Below are 18,337 nucleotides of genomic sequence, written 5' to 3'. Positions count from 1 at the left end.
AAGGGAAAGAATTACTTCACCCAAGACCCTGGATGAGATACTTTTCATCACTAGACCTTAAATTTTACTCTGAGCTTCCTGGTAGCAGCAGCAAAAAGTGAAATGAAACCCTGCCGAGGAGAGAGTTCTCTGGGTAACCTAAGATTGTAAACCAGAAACTCTTACCGAGAGATAGATTCCAGGTGAAACCCCATCTCTTAAAAGGAGAGAGTTGTTGGGGTGCCTGGCTGGTTCAGGCGGTAGAGCATGTGACTCTCGATCTTGGGGTTGTGGGTTTAAGCCCCACATTGGATGCAGAGATTACTTAAAAAAAAACAGAGTTACCGTACTGGGGACTGGGGAAACAATTACTATGATCAGATTCAACTTGCGTCTGAGTTTCCCGGGAGCAGTGGCTAAAAGGGAAGGGGGCTGAGTGCTGTAGAGTGTCCACCTGGTACCTAAGTGGTAGGTGTGTGGTCCCAACTGAAGAGCGCATCCATGTGTCTGGGTTATGTCCTGCCCTGAGATATCTTGGGCCAGGGCAGCCGGAGAGTGTCCTGAAGCCTCGGTTCTGGTGTAGCCGTGCGGAACAGTGCCTGGACTCCAGAGCGCCCCAGGCTGCTCTTGATCCCGAGAATGGCGATTAATAAAGAATGTGCCGGGTCCAAGACCCAGTTTGGCCTTCCTTCCTCCGCCAGGCAATTAGGCACGGGATGCAGGGGTTCCTAGAGAGATGGATGGAGTTGGGGGTGGGGGCAGGGCCGCCACGGTGTCCCCTGGGCCCCCAGTTAGCACCGTAGGGCTCTCAGCAGTATGATGCCAACGTGCCGGGTATTTTCAGCTCTTCTGCCCAGTGGCCTCAGGGATGGTGTCCCAGGAGCGGGTGTCTGAGCCTGAATGGAAGAAAGGACCGCCTTGGAGGAAGGCAAGGCTGTTTCGGGGGAGTGGCAAACAGAAGAGGCTGAGCGTCCGCTCCAGAAGGTAGGGTGTGTGACCCACTGTGCGTCTCACACGTGCCCAGCGTGTCTGGAGCTGCGAGGGGCGGTTTCACTGACTCCCGGGAAGACCTTCGCGGGGTTCCAGAGCTGTCCGTGTGCTGCAGAGGAAGGGCTTGTGTGTGGGAGTGAGGGTCTGGAGGTCCGTGGGTAAAGGAGTCAGTTGGTTCTCCATCAGCCCGTCTGCACAGCCCCCCTACCCCCGATCGGATCGTGTGTTTCTTTGGAGAGCCAGACATTCCAAGGCCAGGAGTCCAATAAATATTTGAAATAACTGAGTTGAAAACACATCCACTGGCTTAAGTCCTGAGGAGAGAGTGCATTAATTATTTACAGCTTTTATTGCTTTTTTTATTTATGCAAGCGGTGCGTGTCCTTTGCAGAAAAATTGGGAAATACAGACGAGCAAAGAGGAGATGAGAAAGCATCCTAGTCCTCGTGCTCGGGGTGATGCCACTGGTGCGTGGGGCGCTCCCTTCCAGACTTTTCCCTGTGGTGTGTGTGCACACACAGCATCTCCTGACAGCAAATGGGACGCACAGGTTTTTACTAACACACTCTTTCATCACACCGTTCTCTGATGGTCTCGCCCCTTTGCTCCAAACCCTCTACCCACTGTGGACAAGGGGGAAAGGCCCCTCTTTAGCCAGGCCCCAGCCCCTCCGTGCCACCCGAGAAGCTGTTGTCTGATTTTTCCCATGGCCTCCTGTCCCGCTCACGGTGACTTTGAGCCTCCTCCCCCTCTCCCATTCTCAAATTCACCCTCCGAACCCAGGTCCCGGCTGCTTTCCCAAATCCCCCACCGCGTCTTGGCCCCCTATTCTCCCCTCCCTGGAAGGCTCCCACCTTCTGCCCCCATTGTCAGTATTTGACCCAAACCCGAGATACTCTTCAAGAGGCCGGGCAGGGTCCGAATTCTTCCCTGCAGCTAGCTGCTCAGAACCTCGGCGGCTGGAGAAGACACGTCCTCTGGACGTGCCTGGAGATGGGGCCCCGGCTCAGCTGTCTGCCAGGCCCGCGTGTCCAGGGCTGACGCGGCTGAGGGCTTGCTGTGCCCCGGGTGCCGTGTAATGACCCCGCCCCATTTTCCTCCCGAGGAGCCCGAGACGCAGACAGATCAGGTGGCCAGATGTGGCCTCACGGACCCAGATGTGAATCAGCAAGTCTTCCCCCAGGGCCCGGTTGCTCTGCACTCCACACCCTGGGGTGGCCCTGACAGTCACCTGGAGTTTTCTGGGTTTTCTTGTGATGCTGAGTCACAGTCCTCAGGTCTGGGGCCTGAGCTGGCGTTTCCCACGGGCTCCCAGGTGATGCTAAGGGTGCCGGCCCAGGGAGCACTCTTGGAGGAGCCACGCTAGTGTTGCCCCAAGCCACGTTTCAGCCCACCTGTTCGTCGCCAAACGGAAGAAGGATTGCTCTGTGTCACGGGGACATCCGGCCCTACCCCGCACCCCTGAACCGTGCAGAGTGGGGGAGGGATGGCTCCCTCGGGGAATATTTGGGTGCCCTTTTCAGACCGAATGAACGCTAGCCAGACCGAAGAGTAGCTGCCCGTGGATTCTGGGAGCACAGGGACACTGGCATGTGGCCTCGTCCCTCCAGCGGTATCTCCCACGTTGGACTGACCTGGAAGGAGTGCTAGGTTACACGGAGTGACAGCCGCCAAGCCTGTTTCTGGGTGTCAGTCACGGCCTGGGAGTCGTGGGGAGAGGGCCGAGCATGCGTGCCTGTTAGCCACTCCCACCTCCCGGGACCCCACCCAATGCAACAGCTCAGCACCGTGTACCTGCCAGGTGCCGGGTGCCGCAGGTGGAGGCCACGCAGGAACCCTTCCCAGCGCGGCTGCTGGTGCCAGGCCCACGCCCCGGGAGGCCCGGAGAGGTGTCCCAGCACCTCCTGGGCCACACATGGCCCGTGTGGGAATCTTGTTAGGCCTGACCGTATCTAAAAGTCTTGGCTCTTAGTAGCCAAATGAATACCAGGAGAGTTCACAGAAAAATCTGGATTTCCAGCTTGTCTTGAAACATCTGAAGCCCTGGGGACGCCAGGCCCTCCTTCTTGCATGGCAGCAGCTGGCGGGAGCTGAGAGTGACCGCCTCGTGGGCAGCGCCCGTGCTCCCCAGCTTGCTCAGGCCCCACCTCTCCCTGTCGTGTGACGTTCGAGTTTGCAAACCTTGGTCTTAACGTGCGGCCTGGTGGGGGGGGGGGGGCAAAAGACCGCCTCCCCAGCCAGCGAGCTTCTCGGCAAGAGCCTGTGGGTGGCAAGGCGAGGGGGCATTGGCCCCAGCGTAGAACCAGGACGGGTCTGAATTCAGACTGGGCAGCTCTGTCCTGGAGCCCCTGACTGGGTGAAGTGAGAATGGGGCCACTGAAATTTTTATGTCCATTGAGCATTTATTGGGCAACCGTGATTCATTTGTCATTCGTGCCTTTTTTGGCTTACAACTGTCCTGAGTTCATGTCAGCTTCGGGGCTTGGCACTTGCAGACCCCCCCCTCCCCACCTCCTCCTGCAGAGCTCACCTGTGGCTGTTCACATAGCTGGCTCCCCCCCCCCCCCCCCCCCCCGCCCCGGGAAAACCTCGCTATCACAGTGGGACCTCCTCGACCTCTGTACTTCAGTGGTCCCCCCTCCCGTCATCTGGTTTCATTGCCTTCACAGTCTGTTGGCAGAATTCGTTTTTTTGAGGCATAGAATTCATGGTAGCTTCCTGCTGCTTTTTTTTTTTTTTTAAAGTTTGTTTATTTGTCTGAGAGAGACACCGTGTGAGTGGGGGAGGGGCAGAGAGAGAGGGAGAGAGAGAATCCCAAGCAGGCTCCACACTGTCAGCACAGAGCCCGACTCGGGGCTCGAACTCACAAACCGTGAGATCATGACCTGAGCTGAAACTAAGAGATGCTTAGCTGGCTCAGCCACCCAGGTGCCCCTTGTGGTAGCTTGTTTCTTAAAGACCAGCAGTGGAGACAGAATGTGCCTCTGCTGCCTTGTCTCTGACTTCCAGAGCTTCTGAAGGGCTTGCCTGATTAGGTCAGGCCCACCCAGGATAATCTGCCTTTTGATTGGAAACTTTAATTGCATCAGCAAATCCTCAAGAGGAGAGGATTACACAAAGGCATGACCTACAGGATCACCCCAGGCTGTGTCTGCCAGGCCCAGCTTTCCCCGGCTCACCCAGCTAATGGAATTAGAGTTGAAACCAGTTGACTTTTCTGACCCAGTGCGTTGCATCAGATCATTCATGACGAATGGTCCTCTTAGTGAAGGACACGCATGTCTGGGGAGGTGTTCGGAGGGGAATATGATGCTCGCCTTCTAAGAAAGTTCCTTCTAAAGGCAAGTTTCTTATGAAGCCACTGATTCAATGGCACTTGGCCTGCAAAGATCTGATCAAGGAGATGACCAATTCGTTTGACTCGCATAAGGTGTCAAACTCAATCCATTTTCTGGTGGTGGGTGGCATCGTTAGATGATAGAGCTTTTTGGAGAAATGTGCTGCTTCTCTCTCCTATTTGGTCCAGCTTCAGAGACCCGGATCGGCGCTCGCTCTCGGTGCTGGTGTGGGGAAAATGCTGAAAGGTGGTGCCTAGAGGTGCTTCAGCTCACTGTTCTGGAAGCCACGCACAGAGCTCGTGTTTTGTCTTCAATGTATTGAAATCTGTCCGTCTCTCACATAGTAACTTAGGGCGAATTTGTAACAGAAGTTAATAGTAACATAGGATTTGCATACACTTACTTTGCAGATAACCAAACGAAAAGCTAATTTGATGAAGGGTTGCTTGGGCTGTCTGCCTACCCACCTACCTGGCTACCGTCTCTGTTGCTGCTATAGCAAACCACCAGTTTAACGTAGATGCGTTTATAAACAACCCCAGTGTATTATTTCAAAGTTCTGTAGGTCAGAGCTCATTAAGGGGTCACCTGACAAGATCAAGGTGCCAGCAGGGCCGCGTTCCTTCTGGAGGCTCCCGTGGAGAATGGGCTTCCTACTCATTTGCGTTGTTGGCAGAATTTTGCTCCGTGGCTGGTGGCCCCTCGTGTGTGTCCTGAACCGGCAAGGGCGGGCTGGGTCCCTTTTCACCCTTCAGGCACCTGCTCCTTCCTGTCCAGCTTCATTTCTCTGACCTTCTGCCTCTCTTTCATTTTTAAGGACTCACGTGGTTAGGCTGGGTTTACCTGGCTAATCCAGGACGTCCTCGTCATCATGGGGTCTGTGCCCTTAATCACATTCACAAAGTCCCTTTTACCATGGAAGGTAACCTACTCACAGCTCTGGGGATTAGCATATGGGCGTCTTTTAGGGAGGGGTCATTATTCCACACCGTCCACCTGTCCATCTGTCTGTCCAGCCACATGTGTATGACCGTATATATGCACGTATGCATCCGTGGACGTACGTGTCTACCCGCTCACGTACGTGGGTGTACGCGAACGTCTCTGTCGTTCGTCCGCTCACGGGTTCTCAGGAAAGGGGTCTGTTTTCTCATTCACACTCCCATTTTACTTCAGTTGTCTTACGTTTCACCAGAAAACGAAACACTGTAGCAGGGATTCCCCATTGGCCCTAGGTCACAGCAAATGGTGGAATTCGTGTCGCAGAGTATCTATTCTCTTTTACTCCTTTTTTTTTTTTTTTTTGAAAACATTTGAAAATGCAGAAAAGTTCAGAAAAATATATAACAGACTGCTAGGTAATGGCCCAGAATTAACAAATATTAATATTTTGTCATATTTGTTTCTGAGCCTCTGAAAAATAAAATATTAGTTTGTATACTATATATTGTGTAAAATGAAACGAAACAAGATAATTTTGTAGGTTTACATATTTGGCACTGATTGTTTCGATCTGTGTCTTCATATTTTACAAATCGGTGTATACACTAATAATACATGTGATTGTTTTGTGTCTTTATATTTTTTTAATGTTTATTTAAAAAATTTTTTTTAATGTTTATTTATTTCTGAGACAGAGACAGCGCATGAGCGGGGGAGGGGCAGAGAGAGAGGGAGACACAGAATCGGAAGCAGGCTCCAGACTGAGCCGTCAGCCCAGAGCCCGACCCGGGGCTCGAACTCATGAACTACAAGACCATGACCTGAGCTGAAGTCAGATGCTTAACTGACTGAGCCACCCAAGCGCCCCTTGGGGGTGTGTATAAACATCATACCGAATTTATCATTCTTCAGTTTGCTTTATAACTCAGTGTTGTCTTTTTGAAGATCCAGCCATGTTGGACCAAATTCATTCATTGTAAGTGCTATAGTGTGCTCCCTTGCATGAGTATGACGCATTTTATTGTCCGTTCCCCTATTTGTGGGCATTTAAATGGTTTCCAAATATATATATATATATATATATATATATATATATATTTTTTTTTTTTTTTTTTTTTTTTTTTTTTTTTTTTTTTTTTTGCTAACTTTGCAGCGAATGAATGTGTATGCATGCCTCCTTAAGCACAATGCAAGAAGTTTTCCAAGAATACACTCCAAAGTGGAATTGTTGGGTTATAAGGTAATCACATTTTCAACTTCACACGTTATCACTGAATCACTCTCCAGAGTGGGTGTGTTAATTTACATTTCCTCCAGGTGTAAGTGAAGGTTGGCTCTGCTCCCATATTCCTACTGATGTTTGTTATTAGCTTGCTTTTATGCTTTGCGCATCCAGACTTTGTAGGATTCTGTATATATCCTAGGTTTGTACGTGTGTTTTGCCATTACACACACTGCAGATATTTTCCCACATCTATTTTCTGTCTTTTAAAAGCCCATTTATATATGTTTTACCCACATAATTGCAAATGTCTTGCCCCTTCATTCTTTCTCACATGTCAGATCTTCTGGGACCGTTCTTCTGTCTGAAACATATTTCTGAAAACTTCCTTTAGAGCAGAAGAATCTCAGTTCTCATTAATCTGAAAGTACATGTATTTCATCCTTGTTGAAAACTGTTTTTTCTGGGTGTACAACCTTAGGTTGACGGTCATTTGCTCTTCGTACATCAGAGCTCTCACCGCACTGTCTTTTGGCTTCCATTTTGTGACGGAGAAGTCAGCTATTCGTGTACTCCTCTCTGGTCTCTTATCTCCGGCTACTTTTAAGATCTTCTTTTAATTTTTGGTGTTCCATTGTTTTACTTTGATGTATAAAGGTATATGTTACTATTATTTATTCCATTAGGAGTCCCTTGGGCTTTTGTGATTTGTGGATTGATGTCTACCTAGAAAATTCTCTGCCTTCATTCTTCAAACATTGTCTCTACCCTGTTCTCTGTCTTCTCTTTCTGGAACCCTGAAATAACGTATCTTAGATCTTCTCTTTTACGTGTCTTAACCTCTGTTTTCAACAACCTTGTCTTTCTGTGTGAAAATCTAGATGCTGTCTTTAAAATTTTATGAATTTTCTCAACCCCCTAAGTTATTTTTTTAAGCTCTATTAAGGTATATTGAATTTCAATGTTACGCATATTTAAAGTGTAAAATTTGGTAAGTTTTGGTGTGTGTATACACCTGTGAAACCCAACAACACAATCAGAATAATGAATGTATCAAAAATCCCTCAAATTTCCATGCGTCTTCCCTCCGGCCATCCTCCCCTCCCCAGACAGCCCTTGATGTGCTTTCTGGAACCATGGAGTAGTTCCCTTCTTCTAAAATTTTATAGGAACGGAATCACACAATATGTGCTCTTTTTTGTGTGTGGGGGTGGGGTGGGGGGGCTGACTTTTTTTTCACTCAGCACGATGATTTTGAGGTTCATCCACGTCATGTGTATCAATTCGTTCCTTCTTATCGCTAAGTACTAAGCCATCCAGTGGATATGTCACAATTGATACATTTCATTGTCGGTAGACATTCATGGTTTGTTTCAGTTTGAGGCTGTGACACATAAAAACTATAAATACCCATACGCAGGTCTTTGTGGATATATATTTCGTTTTTTAAAATTTTGAACTGGTTATTTTTGTTGTTCAAGTATAATTAACACCGTGTTATATTAGTTTCAGGTATACAATCTACTGGTTCCCCACTTTATAGGTTACTCAGTGCTCATCAGGGTAAGAGTGCTCTTTATCCCCTGCACCTGTTTCACCATCACTCCCCCCCCCACACCTGAAATGAACAAACAAAGAAGAAAAAAGTCAAAGGAACAGACTCTTACCTGTATGGATGTACACTTTACATGCCCTTGAGTGATATCGAAGAGTGGACTGTCTAGCTCATATGGGAGATGTGTGATTCATGGTAAGCTGCCAAAACATTTTCCGAAGCGGCCGCGTTATTTCACGCCCTCACTAGCCACGTGAAACTTCCCGTCTTTCCACGGCCTTGCCGACCCTTCGTGTGGCCCTGTTTTTCACTTCAGTCGTTTTACTAGATGCGTGGCGGCGTCTCACAAGCTGGAATTTGCACTTCCCTCCTGACTAAGACATCAAGCATCTTTTCACGGGCTTGTCTTCCATGTTTCTTCTTCGGTGAAGTATCTGTCCGAGTCCTTTGGCCATCATAAAAATGGGTTGTTTTCTTATTGTTGAGTTTTGAGAATTCTTTACATATTCTGGTTGTAAGTCCTGCATCAGATATGTGACTTGTAAATATTTTCTTCCAGTCTGTGCCTTGTTTTTTTTTTTTTTTTTTTTTTAATTTTTTTTGACATTTATTTATTATTGAGAGACAGAGCACGAGCCTGGGAGGGGTAGAGAGAGGAGGAGACACAGAATCGGGAAGCAGGCTCCAGGCTCCGTGCTGTTAGCACAGAGCCCGATGTGGGGCTCGAACTCACAAACTGTGAGATCATGACCTGAGCTGAGGTCAGACACTTAAAATCGACTGAGCCACCCAAGCGCACCCCCCCCCTTTTTTTTTTTTAACTCTCTGAACAGTGTCTCTCGAAGAGCATATATTTTTAATTTTGATGAAGTCCACCTACCATTCTTTCTGGATTATGCTTTTGGTGTCATCGCTACAAAAATCTTTGCCTAATCCATGTTTTTCTCCTACGTTTTCTTCTAATGTTTTCTGCTTTTAGGTTTAACACTCAAGTCTGCCGCCCATTTTCACCTAATTCTTCTGTGTCATGTGACAGGGGAAATCTCTTATCTTTGCACGTGGACGTGTAATTGTTTCAGTACTGTGTGTTCGTCTGTCTGTTTTGAGGCAGCACAACACTGTCACCACTACACCGCCTGACTTGAAGACTCACTGTGAAGCTAAGATATCCAAGGCAGAATGGTATTTGCATCATAGTGGACAAATAGATCAATGGAATGGGTTAGAGAGTATAGAAATAGGCCCCATGTATTTGGTCAATTGATTTTCAGCAAAGGTTCAAAGGCAATTCAGGGAGGAAAGTACAGTCTTTTCAGCAGATGGTGCTGAACCTGGTAAATTTCTTCGCCAGTAAGCTGAGCAGTTACAAAGTTCGCCTCATTTGTTTCTCTGCTCTCAGGGGATGCTGCCTTCATTACTTGACTCATGTCTCGAAAACCATTGTTTTATTCATTTGCCTGTTTTTTTTGTTTTGTTTTGTTTTGTTTTGTTTTTTTGGGAGGATAAATCTCGCTGCTGTTAAACCATCTTGGTCAGAAGAAAAAGCCCCTGGACTGTTGCAACAGCCTGTTAATTGTCCCCCTGCCCCCCAACTTTTACTGATCTGTCGAGTGTTGAATTTAATTGTTAGTGTATATTATGCTTTATTTCCAAGAAGTTCCACTTAATTATTTTTCAGACCTGCTTGATCGTTTTTTATAGTCTCTTGCTCTCTAGTCTTTTCTTTACTGAGCTATGATTGACATATGTAAAAGCTTGACATATTTAATGTATACATGTTGATGAGTTTGAAGGTTAAGTGTACACCCTGAAACCATGCCCACATATGATGTCTTTAACTTATCTGTAATTTCTAGAAGTTTCTTTCCTTTTTGGGGGGGGTAAGAACATTGACATACGATCTACCTTCTTAAATTTTTAAGTACATAATCCAGCACTGTTGACTATGTGCCCTGTGGCATATGGTAGTTCCCTAGGATTCATTCATCTTTCACACAGTGAAACTGTGTTACCCTTTGATCAGCACCTCCTTGATTCCCCCTCCCTCCAATCCCTGGCAGCCAGCACTCTCCTTTCTGTTTTGATCAGTTTGGCTGTGTTAGATTTCTGAGATACTTGGGGTCATGCACTGTTTATTCTTCTGTATCTGGCTTACGTTACTTTGCGTAGCATCTTTCAGGTTCATCCGTGTTGCAGCAAATGGCAAGACTTCCTTGTTTCTTTAAGGCTGAGGAGTATTCCATTGTGTATCCCACACCTTTATCCATTCATCCATTGATGGACATTTGGCGTGGTTCCATATCTTGGCTGTTGTAAACAGTACTGCAGTGAACAGACGTGTGCAGTTACCTCTCTGAGGTCCTCATTTCAGTTTGTTTGGGTATATACCCAAGAGTGTGATTGCTGGGTCATGGGGTAGGTCTAGTATTAATTTTTTGAGGAACCTCTGTACTGCTCTCCATGGTGGATGTACTAACTCCCGCCAACATAGTACAAGGATTCATTTTTCTCCACATCCTTGTCAATACTTACTATCTTTTATTTTTATTATTTTTTTTGATAATAGACATCTTAGCAGGTGTGAGGTGGTCTTTCATTGTGGTTTTGATCTGCATTTCCCTGATGATCAGTGATATTGAGCACCTTTTCATATGTCTTCTGACATTTCTAGATTTTCTATGGAGAAAGGTCTACTCATTTTACCCATTTTAAAAAAGTTTTTTTAATGTTTATTTATTTTTGAGAGAGAGAAACACACAGAGTGCAAGTGGGGGAGGGGCAGAAAGAGAGGGAGACACAGCATCCAAAAGCAGGTTCCAGGTTCTGAGCTGTCAGCATACAGCACGACACAGGGCTTGAACTCATGAGCTGTGAGATCATGACCTGAGCTTAACTGACTGAGTCACCCAGGCTGTGGTTGACATACATAACAGGCTGTTTACCTGTTTTTTTTAAGTTGGGCATTTTTTTTTTTTTTTTTTTTTTTTTTGCCATTGAGTTGCAGAAGTTCCTTATATATTTTGGGTATTAACCTCTTCTCAAATATATGGTTTGCAAATATTTTCTCCCATTCTGTAGGTTGCCTTTTCATTTTGTTGATGGTTTTCTTTGCTGTGCAGAAGCTTTTTAGTTTGATGTGGTCCCAGCTGGTGATTTTTGTTTTTGTTGCCTTTGATATCACATCCAAGAAATCATTGCCAAGGCCAATATCAAGATTTCCCCCTTTGTTTTTCTTTTAAGAGTGTTACAGTTGCAGTTTAAGTCTTTAAACCATTTTGATTGGATTTTTGTATATGATATAAAGTAAGGGTCCAATTTCACTGTTTTGCATGTGGACATCCAGTTTTCCTGGCCCTATTTTGTGAAGAGACTCATTTTCCCATTGTATGTTCTTGCTGCTTTTGTTGAAAATCAGCTTACAATAGACGTGTGGGTTTATTTCTGGGCTCTTTATTGCATTCTGTTATGTTCCATTAGTTGATGTATCCATTTTTATGCCAGTGCCATGATATTTTTATGACTGTAGCTTTGTAATATATTTTAAAGCCAGTAAGTGTGATGCTGCCTGTTCTTTTGTTCTTGCTCAAGATTGCTCTGGTTATTTGGAGTCTCTTATGGTTCCATATGAATTTTAGTTTTTTTTTTTTAAATTCTATAATCTTTGCTCTTATTTTCAACCTTTTCTAAAAACACACTTAATTTTTTACATCTGATAATGCCAGCATAGAAAGTTGTGGCACGTCTGACTCTGTTTTAGGTATTAATTCTCACTTGCAGGAACTTATTTCCTTATTTGTTTTTGGATTTTTGATGGTGAGCTGAGATTTCTGGAACTTTGGGACTTGGGTTGGAGGTAGGTTTCTCCAGTAATGCCCCCCCACCCATCCACCCACTAGGTGCCTGAAGGCATGTACTGGGCACTACTTTAAGTAAAATTCTTAGTTTTAGGCTTTTTTGTGTCATGTGTACTGTGAATTCAGATTGCAAACCCATGAAAAGATTGTCTTATTGTTATAAAATTAACGGAAGAGACTTTTGCCCCCTTCACTTAGTCACTTAGTGATAAGAGTGGAGTTTTTCAGTGTCCCCCGGGGAAGGTGGTGGGGATAGAGTGTTTATTTCTAATTCACCCTTGTATCAAGGGTACGGCCCTCTGAGGTCTCAGTTTTTGCAGGAGTACAGACGTTGGGTGCCTCTAGGGTCCCCAGGGTAGGTTCTGGGTTTGGGTTTGAATCCTGCTCCCTCTACCGCCCCCCTTCCCCAGACCATAAAAACCAAGATCAAGGGGTGCCTGGGTGGCTCAGTCGGTTAAGCGTCCGACTTCAGCTCAGGTCACAATCTCACGGTCCATGAGTTCGAGCCCCGCGTCGGGCTCTGGGCTGGAGCCTGGAGCCTGCTTCGGATTCTGTCTCTCCCTCTCTCTCTGCCCCTCCCCCGTTCGTGCACTGTCTCTCTCTGTCCCAAAAATAAATAAGTGTTAAAAAAAAAATTAAAAAATAAAAACACAAGATCAAGCTCACCTGGTTTGTTTGGCAAATGCTCTCAAGATGAGCACAAACACAGAAATATATTCCCCTGTGTTCTCTCTATATACATATCAATGTAAGGAAGGATTTATTTTTACTTTTGTCCATATAGAGAACTATGGACCATGGGTCAAACTCGACTTTTGACCTGTTTTTGTATGCCCTTGAGAGCTAGACGTGGTTTTTACGTTTTTAAAAGGTTACATATGTAAAGAATATGTGGTGAGATGGTATGTGGTCGGCAAAATCTAAAATATTTACTATCTGGACCTTTATATAAAAAGCTTTCAGACCTCCGGATTGATTCCCCCCCCCTTTTTTTTCTCACCTATTTGCTGTATTTTAACTTCCCACTCCTACCTGCAGTTCATCTCTGGGTCCTCCATTAGATGTCATTTGTCTCTTTGTTTGTTCCCTACTTCAAATACCACACTGTAATGGAAGAGGTTGTTTTCATTAAGGAAAGTCCATGAGCTAAAGGACAGAGATTAGAAAATGCAGGATCTGTTTTCAGAGTGGAAATGGAAAAATGTAGCAAGTTCGTACTTGGATGCCTAATTGCCCTGACATTAACCAGAGGCATAGAGATCCAGAGTGCCCACAGACCGCGCCTCCGCCGTGCCCAAAGCGAGTGCTGGACCATGGAATTGGATTTTATTGATTAATTTGTAACCGTGGCCAGTGCCGTATGAAGCACGAAACGCTTGTTCTGTGAAGCTTCTGCCAAACGGAACAATGAGCTGTCAAGTCCCGAGTGGGTCGGCGTGAGCGAGGAAGGCATTGGGGGTCATCTGGGGGAGGCGTGCACTGCAGACCCCAAGGTACATGTGAGTCATCAAAGGTGCGGGGCAGAGAGAAAACCGGACGCCGAGAATGACATTTTTCCTAGTAAAGCGGGCGTTTATTTGTCCGAGGCGGGGGCCTGCTCACTTCAGTGCCGACCGAGTTTCCTTGGTCAACGAGGGAGGGCTCTCAGGAGTGATGGCACGGTCTCTGAGGTGAGGTGGAGACACAAACGAGGTGTGGTGGCTGCCACCACACCTGGCTGAGACCCTGTGTCACAGTCACCAAGGCCCCGGAAGCTTTGACCACGGTGTTCTGCTTAGCGGGCCACTGAGGTCTGCTTGCCTCCACTTCCGGTCGCTTTGCTTCGTTCCCTGTGGGATGAAACGAAAGGGATGATATGACAGCACATGTTCCCCCCACCCCCCGGGATAAACGTGTAAGACCCTCTCCTCGGACCCGCCTTCCGCCCCTCAGACTTGGCTGATCAAAGGGGCAGTGAGTGTGTGTGGGGTGGGGAGGGTGTGGTTGGAGGAGGCAGGGTGGCCGGTGGCTTTCAGCCGGCCTCAAAAACCTCACCCGGCCTCCTTTGGAGAGCTTCTCACTGAACTCTAGTTAAAACTGGTGTCCCCTGAGCTCTTGACCTTGGCCAACCAGGCACCGGTGTCCCCGCTGGAGCGGATGCGGGGCAAGAAGGCTTTTTTTTCTGAGTTTTCCTTGAGGCCTATAAACAAAAACGTTGTGCCGATCTCGTGTGTCAGTAATGGTGGCTCTTGAAGGCAGACCTCTGGAGAGACCAAGAGGGCAGAGGGTACACTGAATATAGGAATTCAATTTAAAATCTGGACCTTAAGTGGCAGCTTATTAAAAACCCTGTAAACCACTCTGCAGGTCAGCTAACAGCAAATTAGACGTAAATACAGAAACCTAGATAGGATGTAAAAAGGTAGCCTTGAGTAAAACCACAGAAAAAGCATGGCTTTGTGGGACAATGTCACGCGCAAAAGTGACACCACGTATTTGTAAGGATCCTCACGTATCCAAGGATGTTTGTCAGACGTATCTGAGTGAGCGTCTCTGGGGGGAAAATAGGCAAATGGGGGTTAGAGGAGACGGGAAACATGCGAATCATGTGTCTGGGGTTGGGCTCCCTAGAAGCAGAGCCCGAGATGGGCATTCCTGGACAGGTGATTTGCGGAGGGAGGGCTCTCAGGAGTGAGAGAAGCAGACCAGGGCAAGGGAAGGACTAAGCGGGGTGTGGCATTGAGTGTCCAGTCCTGCCTGATCCCACGGGGAGCTCTGGAGTGTGGAATGCCCTAGAGAGTGGCCACCACGGGACACAGGGGCCGAGCTATCACCCCCTGCAGCTGCCAGTGGCCAGGGGCCCTTCCTGGGGTGTGTGCAAGCTCTCCCAGGTTTCTCTAGGCAAGATGGCTCCCGTCAGCCAAGGGCAGTCCTCTCGAGAAGGGGGTAGATGTGAGTCACCAGCAGCCAACACCCCAGCATCTGGAGCGGTGGGGGGAGGCGGTCGAGACGGGCATTCGTGGCATCCGCTAAACTGCAGGAGGCCTGGGTGATGGTGCAGGCTTGCCCCCCCGCCACACCCGGTGTGTCCGTGCCCAGAGGACGGCGCTCCACGAGGGGCTGCACACAGAACGTTCTGAGAGAGCCCAGGGGCGGGAGAAGCAGACCCGTGACCGTGACCAAATCAAATACTGCTCCAAAGGCAGTCCCATGAGGGCCAAAGGGGGCCCAGATTCCACCTTAATGAGAGCTGGGTTCAGGGGCTGGGACTCTTCAGTCTCCTAGTTATTTTCATTGACTGCAGTCCCTCACTAGGCCGTTTTCCGAAAGCAAAACCTCTCTGCAGTTCAAACTGTGCCTTTCTTAACGTCTGCAGGCTTGTGGCAGTCACCCACTGGCTTGGGGTAAAGGTGACCCACAGCACACAGAGAAGAATTCTCCCGCATCGCCCCACCCTCCTCCCTCCCTTTGTCTCTACACTTTGAAATCACTCTCTGTCTGGGCCCAGCAGGAGCCCTGACTGGTCCTGGGGCTTGTGATTAGCTCCCCACCCTGGCTCAGATAGCTCTTCCAGGAGCCTGTGGTCTTGACAAGCGGGGGCGACTGCTTCAGAGAACAAGGCAGGGCCCCCTGGGGGATGACAGCTCCTGTCCAAGGCCAGGGAGGTAGCCGAGCCTCTCCCAAACGCGTAGACTGCAGAAAGATGAACAAAAAGTCACTTTCTCGTTGTTGGTGCCATAAAAATCAGCTCCTAAGAGAATACAGCATTCTGCAGATCTTACTTAAAATTCTGTGAGCGGCGCTGATGATTAGGGGATTGCAGCTGGAAGCTGGCAGCGGCTCAGACAGATGAGAAAGGAAAATGGCCAAGCAGGTCGCCTCACCTTCGCCCCAGACTGAAGAGTGTCTGGGAGTAGGGTTCTTGTAAACTGAGGCTTGTAAAAGAGAGGCTGTCCTTGTTACTTAAGTGGGCAGGGAGAGGCAGTGCGAAGGTCTTTTCGAAGAGCTGACCGCTGATGGCGGCCTGGGCGAAATGGTGCGGGCCACCGGGTCAAGGGTCTGGCCCCACTTGGCTACGCGGTCTTGCGTGTCATAGGGCAACACGGCAGCTGCTCTGCGTCTTGGTTCTTTTGCCTGCAAAATGGTGGCACGGGACCAGCTCGCTGGTCTGCTTTTGGTTGCGTAGCCTAATAAATGCACGATTGTTTACCTAGGAATTACATGTTCATTTTACTCCACTAATGTATTATGTATATTAAAAAGGGCATACAGCTGTAGATCCAAGAAAGTCTAGATACAAATAAGTGTAAGCCCTAGTATTTTCTTTCTCAACCCTTGTCATGTCCTCCCACTGGGATGTGAATACTGTTTCTGGGGATGAGACCCCTGGAAGGGCTTCTCCGCATGGCAAGTCTACGATGCCCATGTTTCCAAAGTAGACCCTCTGAGCCCACAGTGTCCAAGGCAGTAGCCGTTTGCCACACGTGGTGATTTAAATTCATTAAAATGAAATAAAATGTAAACGTGAGTTCCTCAGAAACACTAACTACATTTCAAATGCTCAGTAGCCGCCCGTGCTGCGTGGCCACTCTACTGGTCAGTGCGGATTCTAGAACGTTTCTGTCATTGCAGGAAATTGTATTGAGAAGCTTGCCTATTAGGCAGTCAAGCCCATGTGATTCGGTGTTTAATTACACAGCCGCTAACCTTCGCTGAGCATTTGCTCTGTGCTAAGTCACATGGAAAGAATTTCGTAAGCACTATCTCATTTAGTCCCTACAACAATCTAGCCCCGTGTCATAGCGGGGGAGACGGTGGGAGGAAGGACGAGGAGTTTCCGAGCTGACAGGCTGCTCAGAGGTGGAGGCCTTGTGTTCTCCCAGGCGCCCCACGGGGACTTGGGGTTCATTGTCTGAGCGTCGCCTTTATCAGTGTCTGTGCGTGGGCTTCCGGGCACACGGTCTCAAGACTGTTCACCACACGTGTGCTTCTCTGTCCCACAGGCGCAGAGGGGGTTTCTTACAGAGCCGCGTTCAGCTGAGAGGAGGCGGACTGCACAGGCCACCCAGGGTGCTGAGGAAAGACCGCCACCTCCCCCCACTCGAGGGCCTGGGCCCACGCAGGACCCCCAGGAAGCCTTCTTCAGAAACGGCAGGTAATGTTCTCCTTGGAGGTGAGTCCCAACTGGGCACAGCAAGGGCCCAGGCCTCTCGTCAGATGCTGGGGATGCAGGGTGGGCAACAGCCAGCCAGCTGTGCCCTCGAGAGCCCTGAAGGTGTGAGGACTCAAGTGTGACAACTGGGGGTAGTCACCGTGACCCCAAAGTAGCGGGGAGAACACTGAGATATTGAGAAGTGGGCACACATCCTTCAGCGCTGGCCAGGTGTGCCGGGCCCTGCGCTGCGTGCAGATTCTCCCGGGACCTCGAAAACGTGAGTCCGAACTCTTGGGGACCCCGTCTTTGAGACGGAAGTCCACTCGATTCTTTGCGGTGGGTCCACGGGGGGCTTGCGCGGCCATGTGAACTAGAAAGATGAGCGGCGACGACGCACGAGAGCTGCTCACACGCAAGCCGTCAGAGGCGCCTCGTCATGCCCAGAAACAAACCAAGGATGAACTAATGGGCGGTGCTTCCTGGAAAAAGGACTATTTTAAGCCGTAATCACTGGGCAATCAGGGCAAATCACTCGGCTTCTCTGGACCTCCGTTCCCCCTCCTCTCTCCCCCTCCCCAGCAATAACGCGCCCGGCCTTAGTCTTGTTTGCAAGGTGTCGACTGGGAAAAATGAAGGTCGTCTGTGGAAAGGTTGCAGGGTCCCATCTGGCCAGCAGTGACTGAATTACCATCCTTTTGTGGCTGGTTATTGTCTCTTTGGCTCAAAGGCTGACCCTGGGCTGTGTCTGATGGCTGAGGTTTTGGTCCCTGGGGAGAGTTGGCTGGGGCACCTCCCCCTCCACCTTTGTGTAGCACCAGTGCCCCCTGCAGGCGGGTGGCTCTTTCGTGCTCCCCTCCTCCCCCCCACCCCCCCTCCCCACCCCCCAGACCCCAAAGTCCTCTCCCGTAGGCCAGGACAAGGGTTCCTTGTGGCTTGTTTCTTGGTGAGAATTTATTTTTTTTTCTTGGTGAGAATTTAAATCGAGGTAAGTATTTGTTCCACCGGTTGGCCAGGAAATACATTGTCTTTGCTATGGAACATCAAGGGTTAAAATCAGGTGGGAAAGGCTGGGTGGGAGGGGGTGGGGGCGGGGCGGTAGGTGGAATGCCCCAGGTTGCCCAGCTTTACCCTTTCTTCCAGTGGATGTCCACATCCCCAACTCCATTACTTTCCTCCTCCATCAATGCAGCCCGGGGAACTGCCCGGAGGGATTTGGTTGTGTGGTACTCCACCCCCCCCCCCCACCCCCCCCCGCAGAACCCACCAGAACCCCCTGGAACTCTGCCAGTTATCCCAGACTGCAGAACGTTCCCACCAGCGGTC

General features: G+C 48.6%; 1 protein-coding gene across 8 annotated transcripts in view; it reads left to right on the top strand.

The window, feature by feature from the left end:
- Positions 1-18,337, top strand: part of ZNF831 (zinc finger protein 831) — a 125,661-nt gene that overhangs the window by 45,570 nt on the left and 61,754 nt on the right. For all 8 annotated transcript variants that reach the window (XR_006200333.1, XR_006200334.1, XM_042930526.1 and 5 more), the window contains 2 exons: positions 824-963; positions 16,863-17,014. Coding sequence is in view for 6 of the 8 variants with exons in the window: in XM_042930526.1 (XP_042786460.1) it covers positions 824-963; positions 16,863-17,014 (292 nt within the window). In the remaining 2 variants the exon portion in view is untranslated. The remainder of the gene's footprint in view (positions 1-823; positions 964-16,862; positions 17,015-18,337) is intronic.

Source organism: Panthera leo, chromosome A3 (genome assembly GCF_018350215.1).
Source record: "Panthera leo isolate Ple1 chromosome A3, P.leo_Ple1_pat1.1, whole genome shotgun sequence".
In the NCBI taxonomy this organism is placed as follows: Eukaryota; Metazoa; Chordata; class Mammalia; order Carnivora; family Felidae; genus Panthera; species Panthera leo.
This window is presented reverse-complemented; position numbering and strand designations above follow the sequence as displayed.